The 19,234-nt window shown below is 47.9% G+C and overlaps 1 protein-coding gene across 3 annotated transcripts in view; it reads right to left on the bottom strand.

Annotated features, from left to right (window-relative positions):
• FGD5 (FYVE, RhoGEF and PH domain containing 5) overlaps nucleotides 1-19,234 on the bottom strand; it is a 120,182-nt gene that overhangs the window by 63,958 nt on the left and 36,990 nt on the right. For all 3 annotated transcript variants that reach the window (XM_072720231.1, XM_072720232.1, XM_072720233.1), the window contains one exon: nucleotides 5,991-6,123. In XM_072720231.1, coding sequence (XP_072576332.1) covers nucleotides 5,991-6,123 — 133 coding nt within the window. The remainder of the gene's footprint in view (nucleotides 1-5,990; nucleotides 6,124-19,234) is intronic.

Genomic DNA, 19,234 nt, shown 5'->3' with positions numbered 1-19,234 from the left:
TATATTGCAATATAAGTTATGTGAATGTGGTCTCCCTAAAAATACCTTATAGTACTGTACACACACTGGTTGTACTTGTTAGGACAATGAGATGATAAAACGCCTACTACATGATGACATGAAGTGACATAAACAATGTGGGCGCTGTGACATGGTGTTCAGCAACTACTGGCCTTCTGAATATATGTCAGAAGGAGGATCACTTGCTTTAGATCAAGTTGATCACAGGTAACTGAAGCTATAGAAAGCAAAATGCAAATAAGGGCGGGGTGGCAGGGCAAGAGTATCTGTGGGACTTCCAAGAAGGGACCAAAAGGTTATCTGGAGGCTGTAGTGTGGGGCTGCAGAGAGGGGTCAGACCAGGAGGTCAGCTCTGGAGGTCACCTGAGTAGGGCTGGCCGCTGGCCTGGAATGGCCTGCCTGAGCAGAACACAGGATGAGAGATGAGGATGAAGGAGCTCAGGCCTTGGGAAATAGACACCTCATGTAGAAGCATAGAGTTGGACAGTCACAGAAGTAGGGAGAGAACCAGGACAGAAGGTAGCCAGTAAAAACCAAGGGAAGAGGGAGCTCCTCAGGCAAAATAACATTAGAGCCCAGGGTGTGAGGTGGACAGCATGGAGACCCTGGCTTATGGAGTTCAGGGCAATGATGGCAGTCAGGGAGGTGGGGGAGTGGGGAAGACATGACTATGTCTGTGGGCTGAGGGAGGTCCTAATGAACCTCTGCGGCCCATCTCCCTCTCCTGTACTCCAGTCTACAGACCTGGTCTAGCTCTTGAGGCTCATTCTCCACCTTCCCACCTTGGTGCTGCTGTCCTCTGTCCAGACTTCTCTGTCCCTAGACCCTCCCAGTTCTTGTTGGCTCACACCATTCAACTCCCTGCTGAGAGGTTTCCTCCCTGTCACATAAAGGCCTTCTCTAAGAAACTGGAGCCCTCCCACACTGCTGGTGGGAATGTAAGATGAGGCAGATGCTGTGGAAAAAGTATGGCGGTTCCTCAAAAAATTAAAAATAGAATTATCCTATGATTTAGTGACTCTGCTTCGGGGGACATACATAAAAGAACCAGAAGCAATGTCTCAGAGAGACATCTGTACACCATGTTCATAGCAGTATTATTCACAATAGCCAGAAAGTAGAAGCAACCCAAGTATCCATCGATGGATAAACTGACAAAATGTGATATGTACAGTCTTAAGGAGGAGGGAAACTCTGATACAAGCTGCAACATGGATGTACCTCGAGGACACTATGCTCAGTGAAAAAAACTAGTCACAGAAGGACAGATTCCATACAATCCCTGGCCTGTCTTGTGGGCTGCTGTATGTTAAGCCCTTGGAAGGATGCCTGGTACATAGTAGGTGCTCAGTAAGTACTTAGTAAATAAATTTCTGCTGAAGAGGAGGGATGGGGAGAAACTGAGTGAGGATACAGAGAGAAGATGCAGACAGGAGGGAGTTCGTGTTTGCCAGGGGATCAGATTGTTTTCTGGGAAGAACAGGCTGCAGCCTGAGGAAGCTTCTACAGATTTAGGAGGGCCTTCTAGAGACTGGGAGGAGTGAGCACATGCCATGGAGCCAATGGTCAGGGCTGCATAATGAGTTGAGAAGACTGGCATGGAGAAAGCATGTGTTGGCATTTAATCCAGGTGGGGGCCTGGCCTAGTGGAAATAACCAGAGTTCAGGGAGATGATTGAGGGGAGGTGGCAGGTGCAAGGCCTGGGGGCATGAGGCCAGCAAGAAGTCCCAGACTAGGCCAGCTGGACTGTGGGTGTAGCCAGGGAGGGCATCAGGACAGGCCTGTTCCAGAGGACAGGGCAAACTTTTGCCTGGGCTCAAGGGTGGACCCATCAGGGCAGTGTGGTGACAATGGGACTCAGGCAAGGGAGGAGGAGATGAAGGGAGGAGGTGGCTCAGAGAGGCCACCAACTCCTGGGCTGGTCTCCAGGGAGCTGGTATTTAGCTTGAAAAGTCTCAGTCTGAAAACTGGGCTCACTGTCAGGGAGGAGTGACATGCCAGGCAGCCTTTGTCTCCTGTCACAGCTGGATCTATTTTTATGTCCTTCTTGCTCTTCCTTTTTTTTCCTTCTTTCCTTCAACCCACACCCCCTGAATATCTCTGAGTGGAAGAGAGGGAGAAATCTGACAGAGGAGTGGACAGCTGGGCTCAGCTTCCTGGCCTGCTCCAAGTCTCTCTCCTGATGTGGCCACCTCAAAACATCTGGAAGAGTGGAGCTCACCACCTTTCATTTATTTTTACATCAAACTCTAGGAAGGGTGGGGCTCACCCCAAAAATGTTTCCTGGGGCCCCTGGGAAGCAATTCCACTATCACTCACATTTTCCCTAGGTCTGCTCCTTTGAGGGGGCTGGACATGGGAAATCTGGCTCCTTTTCCCCCCTTGATGATAAAGAAGCACAGAGGGGAGAGGTCTTTAACTTTTGGGGAAGGAGAATTTTCTGAGAGGGTGGAAGATGAAAGAATGAGGTGAAGCAAATGTTCTTCTCCCCACTTCCCTGCACCACCAAAACTCCTACAGCAAGAGGAAACCAGGAAAGATTGCTCCCTCTAGGAATCCCCCTTCACATCTCCACCAAGGTCCAACAATTTGGGAACTCTCCTACATTGAGGGCTGCCAGGAGGGAGTGCACCATAATGGCCTCTTGGGGGTCACTGCAGTGGCATGTACAAGATTGAAAATGCACACCTCTCTGACCCACCCATCCCTTTCTGAGATCTACCCTAGAGAAAAGTGTTGTGCATAAGGAGATGTGTGAACAAGTGCACTGCAATACTGTTGGTAGAGCATAAAAATTAGAAACACTATAAATGTTCCTCAGCAGGGGGATGGCAAAATACACAAAGGACAATAAATCCATAAATTGGAATACCATACAGCAGTAAAAAAAAAAAATTAGAATGCTATGTAGCAATGTGTGAAAACCTCTCTAAGATACTAGTGAACACAACCAAGTTATGCCAAGTTTCTTATGGTTTGATATGACTCACACATGAAGAACAACTCCACAAACAATACCATCCATGTCCCACTCGTAACGAATGATACACGTAGATCAATACAGGGAAAAGTTCCTGGAGAGATACACACCAAACTGTGTACCACAGCTGCCTCATGGGGACACAGCGACTGGGAATGAGTACCTCAGGTCATCTAAACCTCACCTGTAATAACTTCATACTTTACAAGGACAATCTAGTAGATCATGCCTCGTGCAATGAAAACTTGATTTTTAAAGGTGATTGCCACTATGGTTCATTATGAAAGCCTCAAGGGCAGAAGGGAACGAATGCTCAGTACATTTGGTAGGTGAGAGGGCTGGGCTCCCGAGGGTCAACTGAACTGCTGTGAGGAGTCTAGACCACACTTCTCCCTCTGTGCTCTCAGAATGACAGGATACTAGTGTCTCCAACCATTGCTCCCTCTGTGAGCCCTGCCTTTGGATGGCCTTTGGTTCTACGTGGCTCTGGCCCCAGGGACACATAAGAAATCCCTGTCCCAGGCAGGAGCTGCCTCAGTTCTGCAACCTTGTCATCATCACTGAACTCTACTGGACCTTGAGCAGATTGCTTCCCTGTCCTACCCACGGTCCCACCCACTCTGACCTTCGTGTGTTCTTTTACTGTGTGCCATGTATTCATCTCCTCAGATTTATTTACTCTCAAAACTAAAGTAGGTACCACTACTGTTTTCCCAATTTTACAGAAGGCGTAACAGAGGAACAGAGTGGTTAAGAAATTGCCCATTTGCTGGTCATTCAGCTAGCAAGTGTCAAAGCTGGGTCTGATCCTCTTGTTGCCTATGCTACCCCCACCTCTTACAAGCTCCTGGGGGTGTCCATGCAGCGGCCTGGAGACCCCAAGGCTGGGAAGCTGACCCGGATGATGAAATGTCCAGGGCCCTAGGACTTCATGTCTTTACAATGGTCCTAAGCAAACAGGACCCTCCATTCTCCCTCTCCCCCCCTGCCTCCCAGACAGGAACAACAGATGGCCATTATGCCCCTACTATGCGGCTGGCACTTTTACATCTGTGCCCTCATTCAACCCTCCCACAGCCTAGTGATTATAAATGCTCTCATTTGAGAGATGGGGAAGTTGAGGTCCTATAATGGGAAGTGACTGGCCAGTGGTAACACAGCTGGAGGAGGAGATGCCGGTGGCTCCAGAGAAAGGTTTAACAGAGAACTCAGAGGCTCTGGTGGGGAGCCATCACTAGGTGTGGGACTCTGAGGTACAGAGAGTTGCACAGGGAGCACCCCACTGCTCTGTCAGCCCTTCAGCTCTTCCCAGCCTGCTACCCAGACCCAACTCCCAGCTTCAAGTGGGAACCAAACCCCAAACAACAACTATCTTTATGCCCCCGGGCTCCGTGACCTTGGGGATGCCCAGAACAGGGCAGAAAAGCTGCAATCATCTCTAACTGGCACCACTAACTCAAAGCTCCTCTCCTTTGCCCTCAAGGAGGCAACAGTTCCTTTTGGAGAGAGAAGAAGAAAGAGGGCTGTGAGAGGAAAACAAACAAACAACCCTGGGCTTGGAGCCAACCAGAACTGATTTTGAGTCCAACCCCTTCAATTACTGGCAGAGTGGCCTTGGGCAAGTTACTTAATTTCTGTGTCCAGGCTACACCACAGGGGAGTGGTATTGACCTGGAACGTGTTGCCAGAAATGAAAGAGGCGTGGATTGCAGTGGGGAGGAGCCAAGTGGGAAAACCCCCTTCCACATTCCCACAGCCCTGGGGAGGCAACTATGAAGACCCTGTGCAGAGAGATAAATGAACTGAAATCAAGGGTGTGAAAACAAAATGAAAGACATGACCATAAAAAAAAAAAAAAAGAAAGAAAGACATGACCATTTATACAAAGCTTGGTAAGTGCTAGGCCCTTACTTCTGCTGAGTGCTTCCACAGAAGCAGTCTTTAATCAATGTGACACATCAACCCCAGCCTTGGAAGGAGAGAATGACAAAGAGTGGGAGACAGACACGGACGTGATGCCTGAAGGAGGCCAGTCAGGGAGGAGGTGCTGCTCCTTGGCCTCCCCAACTACTCCTCTGCAGACAAGGGAGGGATCCAGCAGATGGGCCAGAAATGCCAAGCTGGTCTCAACCTTCCTAGCCTGTCTCCCTGCAGTGGGGGTGTCCCTCTTGGTCTAAATTCCTGGCCCCTGGCACCTCATGGTGTTTCCTGGATGACACAGAGTAACAGCTGTGTGGTCCTGGGCAAGTTCTTCACTTCTCTATATCTGCAAAGGTAAAACACGAGACAAACCCGAGCTCCAAGAAGCATGAATGAAAGGACTAGTAAAATCAGCCAGCAAATGGAAGTGAAGCACAGGCTCTCATGCATCCTGTAGCGAACATATATAATTACCACCATGCCCCGATGCCCATTGAGAGGTCTGGGCCGCCACTGTGACTTGGTCTCTACCCGCAGCAGGCACCCCACTCACTGTCTGCCTCCAGAGAAACAATAGCTCTTCCCTCAGCCCCATCCCCTCAAAGCACTGCGGTATAGGTATGGGAAACCACCTTTCATTCCAAAACTATCTTCACTTAAGGAAACTCATGTGCTTCTCTTAATTCAGCCTCATGAGTCCTACTTCACAGATGAGGACACTGAGGCCCAGAAGCCTGAGGTCATTAGAAACCAGGTTTGTCTTGATTCAAATAATGCTGCTCTATTTCACTTCATCCACAGGAGCTCTGGGAAGCCCCAAACTGCCTCAGACCCAAGAAGTCAGCAGGAGCAGTCATCCTGGCATCACCAACACAGGTCCCTGTGTCTGCCATATGTCTTAAAGTTGTGCCATGACAGTCGCTGTATCCAACTTGGGGCCAGCTATTTGCAAACAACTCCCTCCTCACCAAGAGAGAATGCAGTGGATCCTTCACCATCCTTTCTCAGCCTTTACATCTCTGACTCCCCACAACCCATTGGCCCCTTGCCCAGGGAGGGCCATCCTACCTTGTGGGTGAGGCTGGGGTCTCTCAGAACACTGTCTTCCTCCTCCGAGCTTCCCTGCTCTTCATCCGATGACAAGTCTTCTTTGGGGGCTGCCGCCGAGATGGGACAGACCTTATAGGGTTCCGTGTAGGCGCTAAAGTCAGAGCAGAGCAAAGAGAAGATTAGAGCTCCCTGTCCAGCAAAGGCAAAGTAAATACACCAGGGGCCCTATTAATGCCCCAAACCACTAACGAGTGCTCCGTGTGCAGAGCACTATGCCTGCCCTCCATGGGGACCCAGAACTGAACAAGACACAAGCCAAAACCTCCCTACATGCTCCCATCCTGGCCTCCTTGTAGTTTCCTGAACATGCCATGCTCTTTGCTGCTTATATGCCTTTACAGATGCTAAGACAGGCTTGTCTCTAGGTTGGATATGAGGCAGGCTGTGATGCTAGAGGGTTCACATAAGGACTATGAGGGCAAGAGATGTTCAATTTGATTGGTCCAACAATCTGGACTGGCATGGTAAGGCAGCAGGGTCTGTTCCCAAGGTGGCCATGTCCTCTGGGCCTGAATAAGGGATACAGTGTGGTCTGGGGTTTGCATTCTAGACCCTGGTCCCTGCCTTGTCATCAGCTAGATCATGGACAAGACACAACTCAGGGTATCAGTTTCCACCTAGGGGAATAATGATTCCTATTTCATTTTCTTGGCTGATGCTGTAAGAACCAATGCTTAGAAAACTTGCAATGGTGAGATAACAATCTCATATGTATGTGACTATGACTATGATATAGGCATTGCCATTCATTAGTAAAATATATTTATTCAATACATGTTTATTGATTGCCTGCTTTATGCCAGGCACAGAGCTAGGCAGAGGGTAACACGGTGGCAAAGAAAGTAGATATGGTCCCCGTTTCAAAAAAGGAACCACGAATATATGATCATAAATTATGGTCAGTTAAGGAGAAGAAGGAAGTGCTTTCATGGGGAATAACAAGGGGGAAGTGTTTGGACAGGTCAGGGAGGGCTGCTCTGAGGCTGCGAGCAGAAGGAGGAGCTCTATGACAGCATGGGGAAGTCTCTAGGGGAAGCAGCATGTTAAAGGCATGGAGGCAGCCAAGAGCTTGGCCTGTGACAAACCAACCTGGAGCAGAACCCTCCTTTCTCTGACTTCAAAACTATTCCCACAGAGGAGGTCCTAATCCCATTACAACTTCCTCCTTGCTCTGCTTCCTGCCTTCTTCTCCACCCAGCAGAGTGACTGCTCTACAAGAGGGATCAAGTCATGTCCCTCTCCTACTTGGAAACCTTCAATAGCTCCCTCCTACCATTGGCAATGTGGTCCTAGACAACAACTCACAAAATTTCTCCTCACACTCAAAATCTAGGCATTTGGTCTTATTAAATTCTTTTTCTTTTTTTAAGATGTATTTGTTTGAGAGAGAGAGAGAGAGAGAGAGAGAACAAGCACAAGCAGGCGGGGCAGAGGGAGAAGGAAAGAGAATCTCAAATAAACTCCGTGCTGAGCATAGAGCCTGATGTGGAACTCAACCTCATGGCCCTGAGATCATGACCTGAGCCAAAACCAAGGGCCAGATATTCAACGAACTGCACCACCCAGGCACCCTGGTCTTATTAAATTCTAATCAAATATTTATTTCTGCCCTCTGGGAATGCCACAATGAGGTACTAGAATAATGGATGGATGGATGGATGGATGGATGGATAAACTAGAGGAGAGGAGGGATCACCTATTTGCTAGAGGGGCTGCAATGCTAAGCCCAGACCTCATGTGAGCAGGGACACTGCTCTTATCTCAGGCCCTGAGCCAGGAAGAGAGAAGCACGGTCAGGGAGGGAGCATTAGGATCAGAGAAACTGAGCTGTAGGCTACAGTGAAGCTAGGGGCCATCTTGAAGCTTTTTCTCAACCACCGCAGGAGCCAGATATCTGGGCCAGATACCAGGGATACCTATCTCCAGAACACCTGGAGCCCAGGAAACAAGGGGCTGAGTCAAGAGCAGGACAGGTATCCGGTGGTCCACATTAGGACCATGAGGTCAGACAGATCAGGGACATGGTAGTCTGTTCCAGCCTGGCCTTCTGAGGACAAAATGTGTATATGGCAGAGACTATAGCTCTGTTCTTACATGCAGATGCACAAAGTCCTGACCAGGGCTGAGCCATAATTCACTCTACTATCCAACTGGCTACCCTTATGATCAGACCTCTTTCTTCTTTTTCAGAATTAATTTTGTTGTCCTTTCCTTTCAAACTATGAGAGCAAACAGTGGATTTTGCAGCAAGCCCTCTACCAATGATGAGTAAAAAAGGCATGTGAGTACCTCCCCTTCTAGGACTACCCTATACCTCCTTCAATGTCCCTTTCCACACTGCCAGGGGCCACTGGGGAACACCACATTTGCTTTAGTGAGCTCAGAACCTCCTTCAGGAAAGTGACTGCATGGACCAGTCTCCTAGAGTCCTAGCTTCCTTCCCTCCAGGGCTTCTTGCATCAATTTGCCCCATGGGTGTCCTCAGGGAGTGGAGCCTTTGTCCCCCATCAAGAGGAACGGCTACTTAGGCCCCAGCAGGAGCCATCTGTGCTCTGTGGAAGATAACCAGTAGTGGTGAGGGATAGAGCAGTTGAGTGTGCCCTTGGATGGTTCTTATCAAGGAAAAGAAGGTAGGTGCCAGGCCTTTCCTAAAATGCACTGTGAAGGAGGAAAGGATTCCCAGCCAAACCTCCCACGGGTAAAGGGTGTCACCATTGTCCAGGCAGCAAGCTGGAAATCTCAGAATTTCCTTGGATAGCCAGCTACTACCTGAACACAAAACCTCTCCTGAATTTACCTTTAAGTCTTCCCCAATTCCACTGGCATCTGTGTGATAGCTCTGTGGTCCAAGCCATCTCTTGCCTGGACCTTTGTGACCATTGCTTTCCAGTCCCCCCCTCCACCCTGGCTGGCCTCCAATCTGTTCCCCACCCAGCAGCCAGAGGGAACCTCCTCAAAACCCAATCTGATTGCATCACCCTCTTGCTGGAATTGTTCAGGGATAGTCTGGTGCCAATGGGATTCAGCCCCAACAGCTTAGGCTGTCGAGTAAGGCTCTGTTCAACCTGGCATGTACAAAAGTGGGTGCCCTTGGGCCTTGATGCTGCAGAGAAGTTTGAGGTAGCACTGGACACTACCTCAGTCCAAGCAGATGGTTGAATTCCACAAAAGAGCCATGGTGACACTGGGAAGACACATGGAAGCCAAACCCCTAGGGGAGGAGAGGGCTGGCTCAAGGCCACATGGCAAATCTGGGCCAACACACATTGCCTCAAAGGATGCCTCTCCCTATGTCTGATCCCATTTTAGAGATGTGAAAACAGAGGCCCAGTCAGGTTCTCACAGTGCACTGATGTGTGGAGCTGGGTCTCAGTTTGCCAGGGAAAAGGGGGTCTTTGTTTTTGTTGTTTGTGCTATTATTTTATTTTCCATTTGAGAGGCAGTAGTGTGCAGAGATTGGAGCTCATGTTCTCAAGTCAGACTGCCTGCGTTCAAATTCCATCTCAGCCCAGTACTGGCTGTGTTTAACTTCATTAGGCCTCAGGGGTGCCTAATTCACTGAGCTGCCGGGAGGATTCAATGAGTTACATAATGTAAAACACTTAGAACCCGTGCCCACACATAATAACTCACTAAATGGGAGCTCTCTTCATTACCAGCTGAGCTTTAGCTGCATACAGCTGTTCTACTATTTACCTACTGTGGTCTTTAAGTCAACTCATTTTTAACATTTGCTAACACTATGACCTCATCCCAAGTGATAACGTGCATGAAGTTAGAGTGCGTGACTTCATATAATTATTAATCTATAACAGTTTGACTAACATTATGCTGCTCACCATCAAAGACCCATAGACCTCACAGAGATAATAAATATGGTTAACTCTGACCCACCAACCATCCATACACAACCATCCTCAGCTTTGGCCAGAAATGTGGCTCATGATCTTTTATTCCACTTCTTCTTCTGACTTTTGCTTTCAAGAAAGATCTAGAATGGAAGTCAAAAGATACAAAGGTCTGCGTATTCTGATGATATTTCTAATTTGTTTATTTCACTGTCCTGTTTCGGGATTGTGAGCACAACAAATGGAGATAAACTGTTGTTAAAAATATGCTTTCACATATACAAGAGCAAGTATAATTCAATGCGTTTGCAGATTCAGTGGAAGTTGTAACAACAGCCCTGATCTTGGACAGAAGTCATTCATTTAATAAGCAAAGAAAATATTCTAAAACTACAAGGATCAACAGAGCTGCCCCTCCAGAACCTTCATACTTGCTACCAGATCTTCAAATACAGGGAAGAAAACAGTTCTGAGAAATGTTTTGACAACTTCTACCCAAATGCTCCAACAGGCTCTAGTATAACTTGTGTCCTGTGCAACCACTTCTTCCCTTGGGGAAATAGACTTGGAACCATGACATACCCCATCCATCTCACCAGTCTGTCAACATAAATCTCTGAGACGGGTCCTTTGCAAAGGCTGCGAGGCTCTGTATTTTAAGTTGCATGGTTCCTGTCTATTTGTTTTTTAAGTCATTCAAAAAAAAAAAAAAGGCCCACTAAGACTCTTCTGTGTTTTAGACTCTGAACTATAAGTACTGGTGGTACAGCAGTGAGCAAATAGACATTATCTTTGTTCTGTGGAAAATGCCCATTATAATCGTAACTGAGATGCTATCTTCAGATAGCTTGAGTATAACAATATATTACATATGAGAAAGCCTTTTAAGCCACCCACCTATCCATCTACATACTCTTTCATCCACTCACCCATTCATGCATCCATCCCTCTACCCACCCATTCATCTATCCAACCACCCCATCCACTTAGCCATCCATCCATGCATCCATTTGTCCACCAACCCATCCAGCCATCCTTCTATAACCCATCCAATCATCCCTCACTCACTTATTCAACAAATAGGGATTAGCAGGTACTTGAAGGAGCTAACACACAGGCAGGTTAAAGATGGCTAAAGTACTATCTCTGGCCTCGAAGAAAGTACAGTGCAAAGTACTGGTTAAGAGGGTGGGTTCAGAAGTCAGGCTGATTGGTCTGAATCCCAGCTCTATCATTTCAAGCAAGTTACTTAACCTTTCCGTGCCTTAGTTTTTTGTGTGTGTGCTTGGTTTTAAATCTGTAAATCAAAGGAGATGACACATGCTGGGAAAAATCAGCAAAAAGGCCAGGCAGTCAGGACTGTAAGTTTAGAGACCAAGTGGCCTGGAACGTTGGCATCACATCAGAGGAGACTCCCTGTGTGACTTTAGGCAAGTCACCCAATCTCTCTGTTTGCCATCTGCAAAGTGGGGATGACTACATAGGTTCATTGTGGGATTAAATGAGAACACGATGGGGAAAGCGGCCACTGCCTGGCACTCAGTAGGTCCTTTCTGGCCAGCCCACACAAGGGCCAAGTTCTAAACCCCCAGACTAGTCTCCACAGAGCTGTATCCTCCCTCTGAGTTGACTTGTGTTTTAAAAGGAACACAAATTAAAGCTGCCCAGAGCTCATTACCTTAAATGACCCTCCAAAAGAACACAGTCCTTTCCAGCAGCCTAAAGTCGTAAAAGGACATGTGCATCCACGTGGGGGGACGAACAGTTTGTAACCCAGCCCAGGGCTGTCTAACTCTGCCCATTAAATCCCGTCCTAGTGACACTTGCTGGGAGTCATAAACCCTAAGTACAGCCAAAATGGCTTAATAACTCATAAAAAAGGAACCCTTGCCTCATTGAGAATCTGTCGGCGGGCACTCTGGCCCCAAACTCCATTCTTGCTGGTACAATGATATGTGTGAAGGAGGCCAGATTGCAGATGTAACATCCTTTGGCTCATCTGACACAGGCTGGGACCTCTCTCAAGTTAGCCAGCTCAGCGAGGAGGGGCAGGGGGCTTCAGGGCTGCTCTCTGGGAGATGGAAAACTGGAGATGGAGGAGACAGGATGACTACCCTAATTAGCAGAGCAGCTGGAAGAGCTTAGAAGTGGATGGAGGGAAGGGCTGGCTGCACAATCAGGGATTTCCAAACCCTCAGACATTCAATCCTGCCCCCTGCCTACTCTCCACACCCCCTCACGCCCAGGCACCTTCACAATTCATTTGATCCCTTCAGACCTTCCTCAGCTGGCACCTTCTGCTCTGAGACTTCCTTGTCTCTCAGAATTGACCCCTCCCGTGTCCCCCTTCCTCAAAGGGACATTAAGACTCTCACAGATACAGTAACTGTATCTCAGACTGTACTGTAACTGGGAACCTTCAATCTGATAGAGTGAAAATTGCTTAAGATGGGGGTCAGAGACCCAGGAGTCCTGGATTCACCACGAACCCAATGCATGATCTGGGTTACATGACTGTCAGCGTGGGCCTCAGTTTCCACACCTGCAAAATGGAGGTAGAGAATAAAACACCCAGGCATGTGAAACCATGTACTAAGACCAGACTGCATGCACCCCACAGCTTGAAAGCAGCTGCCTGTCTGTCTCCTCACCACTGGAGTGAATCTCTGCTTTGTTCCCTCTTGGAGGGAATGCATCCTGCACCCAGGGTCAGCCAAGGGATAGAGCTTGTAATGGTTCCCAGAAACATGATTGAAGGAGAGGCTTTTTTAAAAATTCAATTTCCATTTTTTTTTTTTGCTAAGTAAAAACAGAAGTACATCCTTGCTCTTCTATCCTATGTCATCCTTAGCCTTCTTGAAATATAGCATCGATGGTTTTGTAGGAATTTTTCTTGTTAGCTCATTAAGAGATATAATTCACATATCATAAAATTTTGCCCTTTTAAAGTATACAATTTAGTGCTTTTTAGCATATCCACAGAGTTGTACAACCATCATCACTACTCAATTTTAGAACATTTTCATCAACCCCGAAAGAAACCCCATACTATTCAGTAGTCAGTCACTAGGACTGGCCCCCAATTCCAGGCAATCACTAATTTACTGTCTGTCTCTATGAATTTGTCTTATTCTGGACATTTCATATAAATGGAATCCTACAATATTTGTCCTTTTGTGTTGGCGCTTTCATAATGTTTTCAAAGTTCAAACAAGCATGTTTTCAAAGTTCATCCATGTTATAACAGGTGTCAGTACTTTATTCCATTTTATAGCCAAATATTGCACTGTAAGTCTCTACCACATTTTGTTTATCCATTCAACTGTGGATAGACATTTAGATTGCTTCCATTTTTTTACTATTATGAATAGTGCTTCTATGAACATTCATGTGAAAGTTTTTTATGTAGACATATGTTTTCATTTCTCTTGAGTATATATATATAGGAGTAGAACTGCTAGGTCATATGGTAACTCAATGTTTAAGATTTTGAGGAACAGCCAGACTGTTTTTTGGCTGTACCAAAATGTAAAAACATTCCCACTGGCGATGCTGAGGGTTTCAATTTCTCGATATCCTCATCAATACCTGTTATTGTCTGTTTTTTAATTTGAGCCTTCCCAGTGGGTTTGAAGTGGTTTTATACGGATTTTCAAGGAATTTTGTTCTCCTTGATTCCATTTCAGCCTCCTCCTGCTCCAAACATTTTTTTTTCTAGCCAAAGGGGAACATAACTGTAACTATGAAGGCTTTCTTTTCAGATCATCCATGAAGGTTCCGAGGTCCAGGTGGGGGAAAATTAATACTTTGGGAAGATCTGCAGAAGCCTCATAAAATAATAGACTGATATAAAGAGGTAACATACTAGAGAAAAATCATAAGCCAGAACCCCAAACTCAGCAGAGGGATCATCTCTCAGGTTCCAGCTTTGGGAAACAGTCACTACCATCCTGTAACTTTGGGTACCGAGAAAGACAACAGAAGAGTCCTACATTTCCGATCCTTAGCAGCAGCCGCACTGCTAGCACATGGGCCTGGCCTTGCTCTGCCACTGACGTCCTAGCATTTCAGCCATCTCCGGGGCCCCAGCAAAGGATAATGTTAAAGGACACATTTCACCTCCTGAGGGCAGGACCCAGTTCTGCCACTTGTCAGCTCAATGACCCTAGGCCAGTCCCTTAACCTGCCCAGCTTCCTCCTTTGTAGAAAGAAGATGGTAACAGTATTTACCTTCCAGGGTCTAAGAGATGATGTCCGTGAACTGCTCAGCACAATGCCTGGCAGTTTTATTGGCTACAATCACCTGAGCTAAGGGCCAGGGCTGAATTAATCAAGCAGAGTTCTTCAAGTTCATACAGACCTGGGTTCTAGTCCTACCTCTGCCATCAGCTTGCTGTGTGACACTGAGTGGGCCCCTTCCTCTCTCTGGACCTCAGCTTCCTCATCTGTAAAATAAGGGAGTTAGAGGACCTCTGAAGGCCCTTCCCACTGTGATGCTCTGTGACTTTATGTCCAAAGGGCTCATCCACAAAGCTGAGGAACTTCATCCCAGTGATTCTTGCACATGTCTGCCTCCACTAGCCATTACATGCAGCCAAACCACCAACTCACTGGCCCATGCACACCTCTGTACCTTCCCATCACTGTAACTCTTCCAAGGCTGTTCCAGAATTCCTGCCCACCTCTCCTGTACTTGCCACCAGGTCTACATACATACCAGCTCTGCCAGGAAGCCTCTGCATCTCTCTTACTGGACGAGGCTCCCATCACATTTACATTGTGTGACCACAATTATTTATGTTCCCATATTAGCCCCACCATCAGCCAAAGCTCTTTGTGGGAGGGGAATCGTCTGCTTGCTATGCATTCTGTGTCTTCCATGAATGGCACACAGTTGGTACACAACAAACGTGTTAAACGACTGCCTACTCCAACTAATTTATCTGACTTCCCCTTAGCCTGTCAGTGAAGGCTTCCTTAATCCTCCCTATTCAGCAGGCGCTCTACACCTCTGGTAGAAATAGCACCAGCAGGTGCTGCCACCACTGAGAATGCTGTGGCTAGCCAAGTCTTAATGAATAAACAGGCTTTTTTTTTTTCTTTTATGGGTTAGGCCATCATTTCATATTACTTAGAAAATGGCTATGGATAGGTGTTGAACGAGGCATCCTGTGGGGTGGATCTGGTTCAGCCATAGGTGCAATGGATGCCAAGAGACTGGTGGCTAGGATTGCCTCAGTTTCCTCATCTGTAAGATGGGCTCCACGGCAGTCGGTCCTAAGGACACAGCCCAGAACAGAAGGAGACTTGGACACATGGTTCTCCTATCACCTCTTTTCTGGGATTCAGAATAAGTGAGGCCACAGGGGAGGTGGAAAGGAGGGGAGCTGCTGCTGCCACCTCAAACAGCTGGAGAGGATGTAGTGGTTGGAAATTCATGAAGAACACTATAATTTTATAACCGCACACCACATCTGAAGCTGCCAGGAGCTAGGAGAGGGGCCATTTGTGGTTTTTTTGTGTGGTGGTCTGAAAAACAATCCTCTTTTCCCACCCCTCCCTTCCACAAGGGCACAGCTAACCAATAATAACAGGAGTAGCCACAATAGTAGTAGAAGTAGAGCCAGTGACTTGGGGTGCTTACTATGTGCCAGGTACTTTACAAATTCTTCCCAACCACTGTCTCCTGTAGGTTATTACCATGCCCATTTTATAGATGGAGAAACATGCACAGACAGGGTAAGTGCAAAGCTGGGATCTGAACACAGGGAATCAGTTCAGAGCCTGCCTTTAGAACTACTAATCTATGCTGCTTCTACACTGCAGTATCACCAGCTAAGGGTTACTGAGTGGTGTGCTAAACACACCTCATTCATTACCCTATGGATCCTCTCAGCCACTTAGCGAGGCAAGCACTGTTATTTATCTTCCTTCCTTTTCATCTCGAGAAACTGAGGCTCTGTAAGGTTAAATGACTTTCCCAGGGTCCACTCTGCTATTCCCCTTCCACCAACTTCTCCTAGACAGAACCACTGGGGACCTTCAGCTGGACCTATTCATTAGACACATTTGTTCTTCTGGTTCACTGCTGCCTTCTCTGTGCTGGGGAGAAGGCATAAGAATGTACAAGAGGTGCCAGGACACACAGGAGTGTCCACAGCGCAACAACACAAGGAGGGCAGAGGGCAAGGGCCTTTCTGACATGTATAAGCACGTGTGACAAGTCACGTGTGGCCAGTGTGGGACATCTGGATGGGGGACACAGCAGGAATCAATCATACAGAGCCAGACAGAAACAAACACACTAAGGCTCAGACCCAGCAGGGAAGGTGACATAGGCAAGGGAAACAACCCTGGACCCAGACACACACACACACACACACACACACACACACATCACATGACTCATCTTGTGGCCTTGCTGAACTACATCTGTCTCTTTTGTCCCAAACAGGACAGAAGCATTTTCAGAGAAATGCCACCTTTTGCCAAAGGCCTTTAAGATTCTATAAATCTACCTTGCTTCTCTAGGGCAGGGACTGCCTTCCAAGAACAGATGCCCGGGAAATGTCTGCTGACCTGACTCCCTCATACTGGTCAGGACCTAGGGTCAGCGGCAGTCTCTGAACTCAGGTCCAACCTAACCTCCCACTCCAGGAAGCCTTCCCTGATCACTGAGATAGCTCTACTGCAAAACTAATGAAGCTTAAACTTCAACCCCCTCACCGGCAGGGGTCTCTTTCAAGGCTCTATAGATTTAATATTCTTCATTGTATATTCTTTTTCTTATAAAGACTCCACAGATTGCATAAGCTTAACAATCTGCCCCTGCCTGGCCACACCTGCTTATAATAGAGACCCTGCTCCCCTCTATATGCCCCTGTACCAACGGACACCTCAATCTAGCTATGGCATTAGCTTTTCACGTGAATCCCAAACTGTGAGCTCCTTTTTGCCAGCAAGAGTGGTGAATTCTGCATGTAACAGGTGCTCAATTAATACGTGCTGGCTTTCATTGGCTCATGGGGATGAGGGAGAGAACCTCCAGCCACGTTTCTCCGGGCATCCCTGAGCAGGTGTGGATTTGAAACAGTCCAAAATCAGAGCTGCCCTACCCAGCACAAGCACAGCAGCGCACAGTGGATGGAACACCCGCTACTTCCACTGCCTCACCTGACACAATCCACATTTGTTGAAGGTTACCCCAAGCCTGGCACCGGGAACACAGAAGTGAAAGAGATCCTTCATCTGCCCCCAAGGCACTCACATAGCCTAGTAGGAAAGCAGACAGATCAACAGGAGACAAGGTGGTGAGTGCCAGGAGGAAGCAGCACAGAAAGGACCCCTAAACTTCTGTGTGTGTGTGGTGAGGAGGGAATCACAGGGGGGTTCCAGCCCAGGGTGAGACCAGAGAGAGTCTAAAGGTTGAGCAAGAGACAAAGAAAAGAGAGTGGTAGGGAAAATTCCAGGAAGATTTATGCAAAGGCACAGGGGGTAGAAATGTTGGGTCCTGTGTGCAATTATCCATTACTTGGTAAGGAGAGCTGGGAGAAGAGGCTGGCAAGGCCACAGAGCTCTCAAATACAGGGCTAAGGCACCTGAACTGTGTGTTCCAGAGGTAATGGGGAGCCAGAGAGAGGTTTTAGCCAGGGGAAGGACCTGCCTAGTTTTACTCCCTGGAGAGTTCACCCTGGCCACTTGTGAACAACAGTGGGAGACAAGCTGGAAGATGAGAGATGAGAAAAGGCTGGGGGGTGGAGAAGACGGAGGCTCCAAGGTCCTGGGAGATCGGCTCAGGGAGACACAGCTAGCAAGTGGCAGTTCCAAGATTAAATTCAGGTCTCCCGGGATCCCTGGGTGGCGCAGCGGTTTGGCGCCTGCCTTTGGCCCAGGGCGCGATCCTGGAGACCCGGGATCGAATCCCACATCGGGCTCCCGGTGCATGGAGCCTGCTTCTCCCTCTGCCTATGTCTCTGCCTCTTTCTCTCTCTCTGTGACTATCATAAATAAATAAAGATTAAAAAAAAATGTTTAAATTCAGGTCTCCCATCTTTAAATATGATCCTTGTTTCTTAAGTATGAAATCAGATATGTGAAAGCAACACAGTACCCGACACCTGCATGGACTCAATGAATGTTAGTTCCCTTTCCAATCCTTCTTCAGGCTTTAAGAACATAGCCTGTACTCCCAGTATAATCAATAACAGAGAGCATTTTAACAAAATTTCAATTTACACACACTTCTTAAGGAGCACCTCTGTGACATAAGTGAAGCCAATCTGAACTCCCTGGGGAGTTGCAGGGTTGAACGGGGCTGGCCTGTTCTTTCCTCACTGTGCTTCACACAACTGGGCTAGGGCTACACGAAGGCAGTGAGCTTGCTGTATGTATGTTAGAGCTGCCTCAAGTGCCCATTTAACAGGTGGGGAAACTGAGGTCCAGGGCAGGAAAGGCTGAAGGCAGATATCCTGTTACCCAGCTTGATGCTCTTTCCACTGCTCCCAGGAGCCTCCCCCAAGAGGAGGGGGTCAGCTGGCCTGGTGTTTTGGAGGCAGGCAGGGTGCGGCAGTCTTGGAGCAAAGAGGCGAGAGGAGGGGCAGGGTTGCCTGGGAAGTGGGACCTTTCCCTTCAACAACAACAAAAAGTCTCGTCCTTGGGGTAGGAAGAGGGACACCCGCCCTCAGCCCTCCCACTAGCGCCCAGACACATCTTCTGGGCTCCCAGAGGTTGGCTACCCCTCCTCCACCCACCTCCCAGGCCTTGTCCTGCATTTCCTGTAAATACCGACACTTCCTCCCTTGGGAGGGCCTGGCAGTGCTGAGGCCACACCCGGCTGGCCTGCCACACAATGGCTGGTCACTCCACACCCCAGGCTGTCCCTGGGACCCAGAGAAATGCCACCCTTTGCTAGAGCTAGCTAATCCCATGCTCCCAAGGCAAAGGTGGGCAAAGTAAGGTTTGGGCAGGGGGAGAAGTTTGCCCCGCGTTACACAGAGAATCTGCCGCTGAATGCAGGGTCACCCCTCACTCATCTCTTCACTCCAACACCGTCTACACTGTCCGCCATAGGTTAAGTTCTGGAAGTGCAAATGCTGGTTAGGAGCAGACTCTGGAGCCAGGCCCACCTAGGTTTCCAAACCTGGTTCTCTGCCACTCACCAGCTATGTGACCTTGGGCAAGTTTTCTGTCCTCATGTATAAAACTGGGAAAAATAACAATACCAATCTCACTGGGTTATGGTGAGGATTTAGTGAGTTGACATACATAAAAAGCACGTGGGGCAGTGCCTGGAACATAGCTCTATGTTATTGTTGCAGTTTTTAAATGTCCACAGAAAACTCCAACCAGGACAGA

This window comes from Vulpes vulpes, chromosome 9, assembly GCF_048418805.1.
Source record: "Vulpes vulpes isolate BD-2025 chromosome 9, VulVul3, whole genome shotgun sequence".
Lineage (NCBI taxonomy): Eukaryota > Metazoa > Chordata > Mammalia > Carnivora > Canidae > Vulpes > Vulpes vulpes.
Note: the sequence above shows the minus strand (reverse complement) of the source record. Positions and strands in the feature narration are given on the sequence as shown.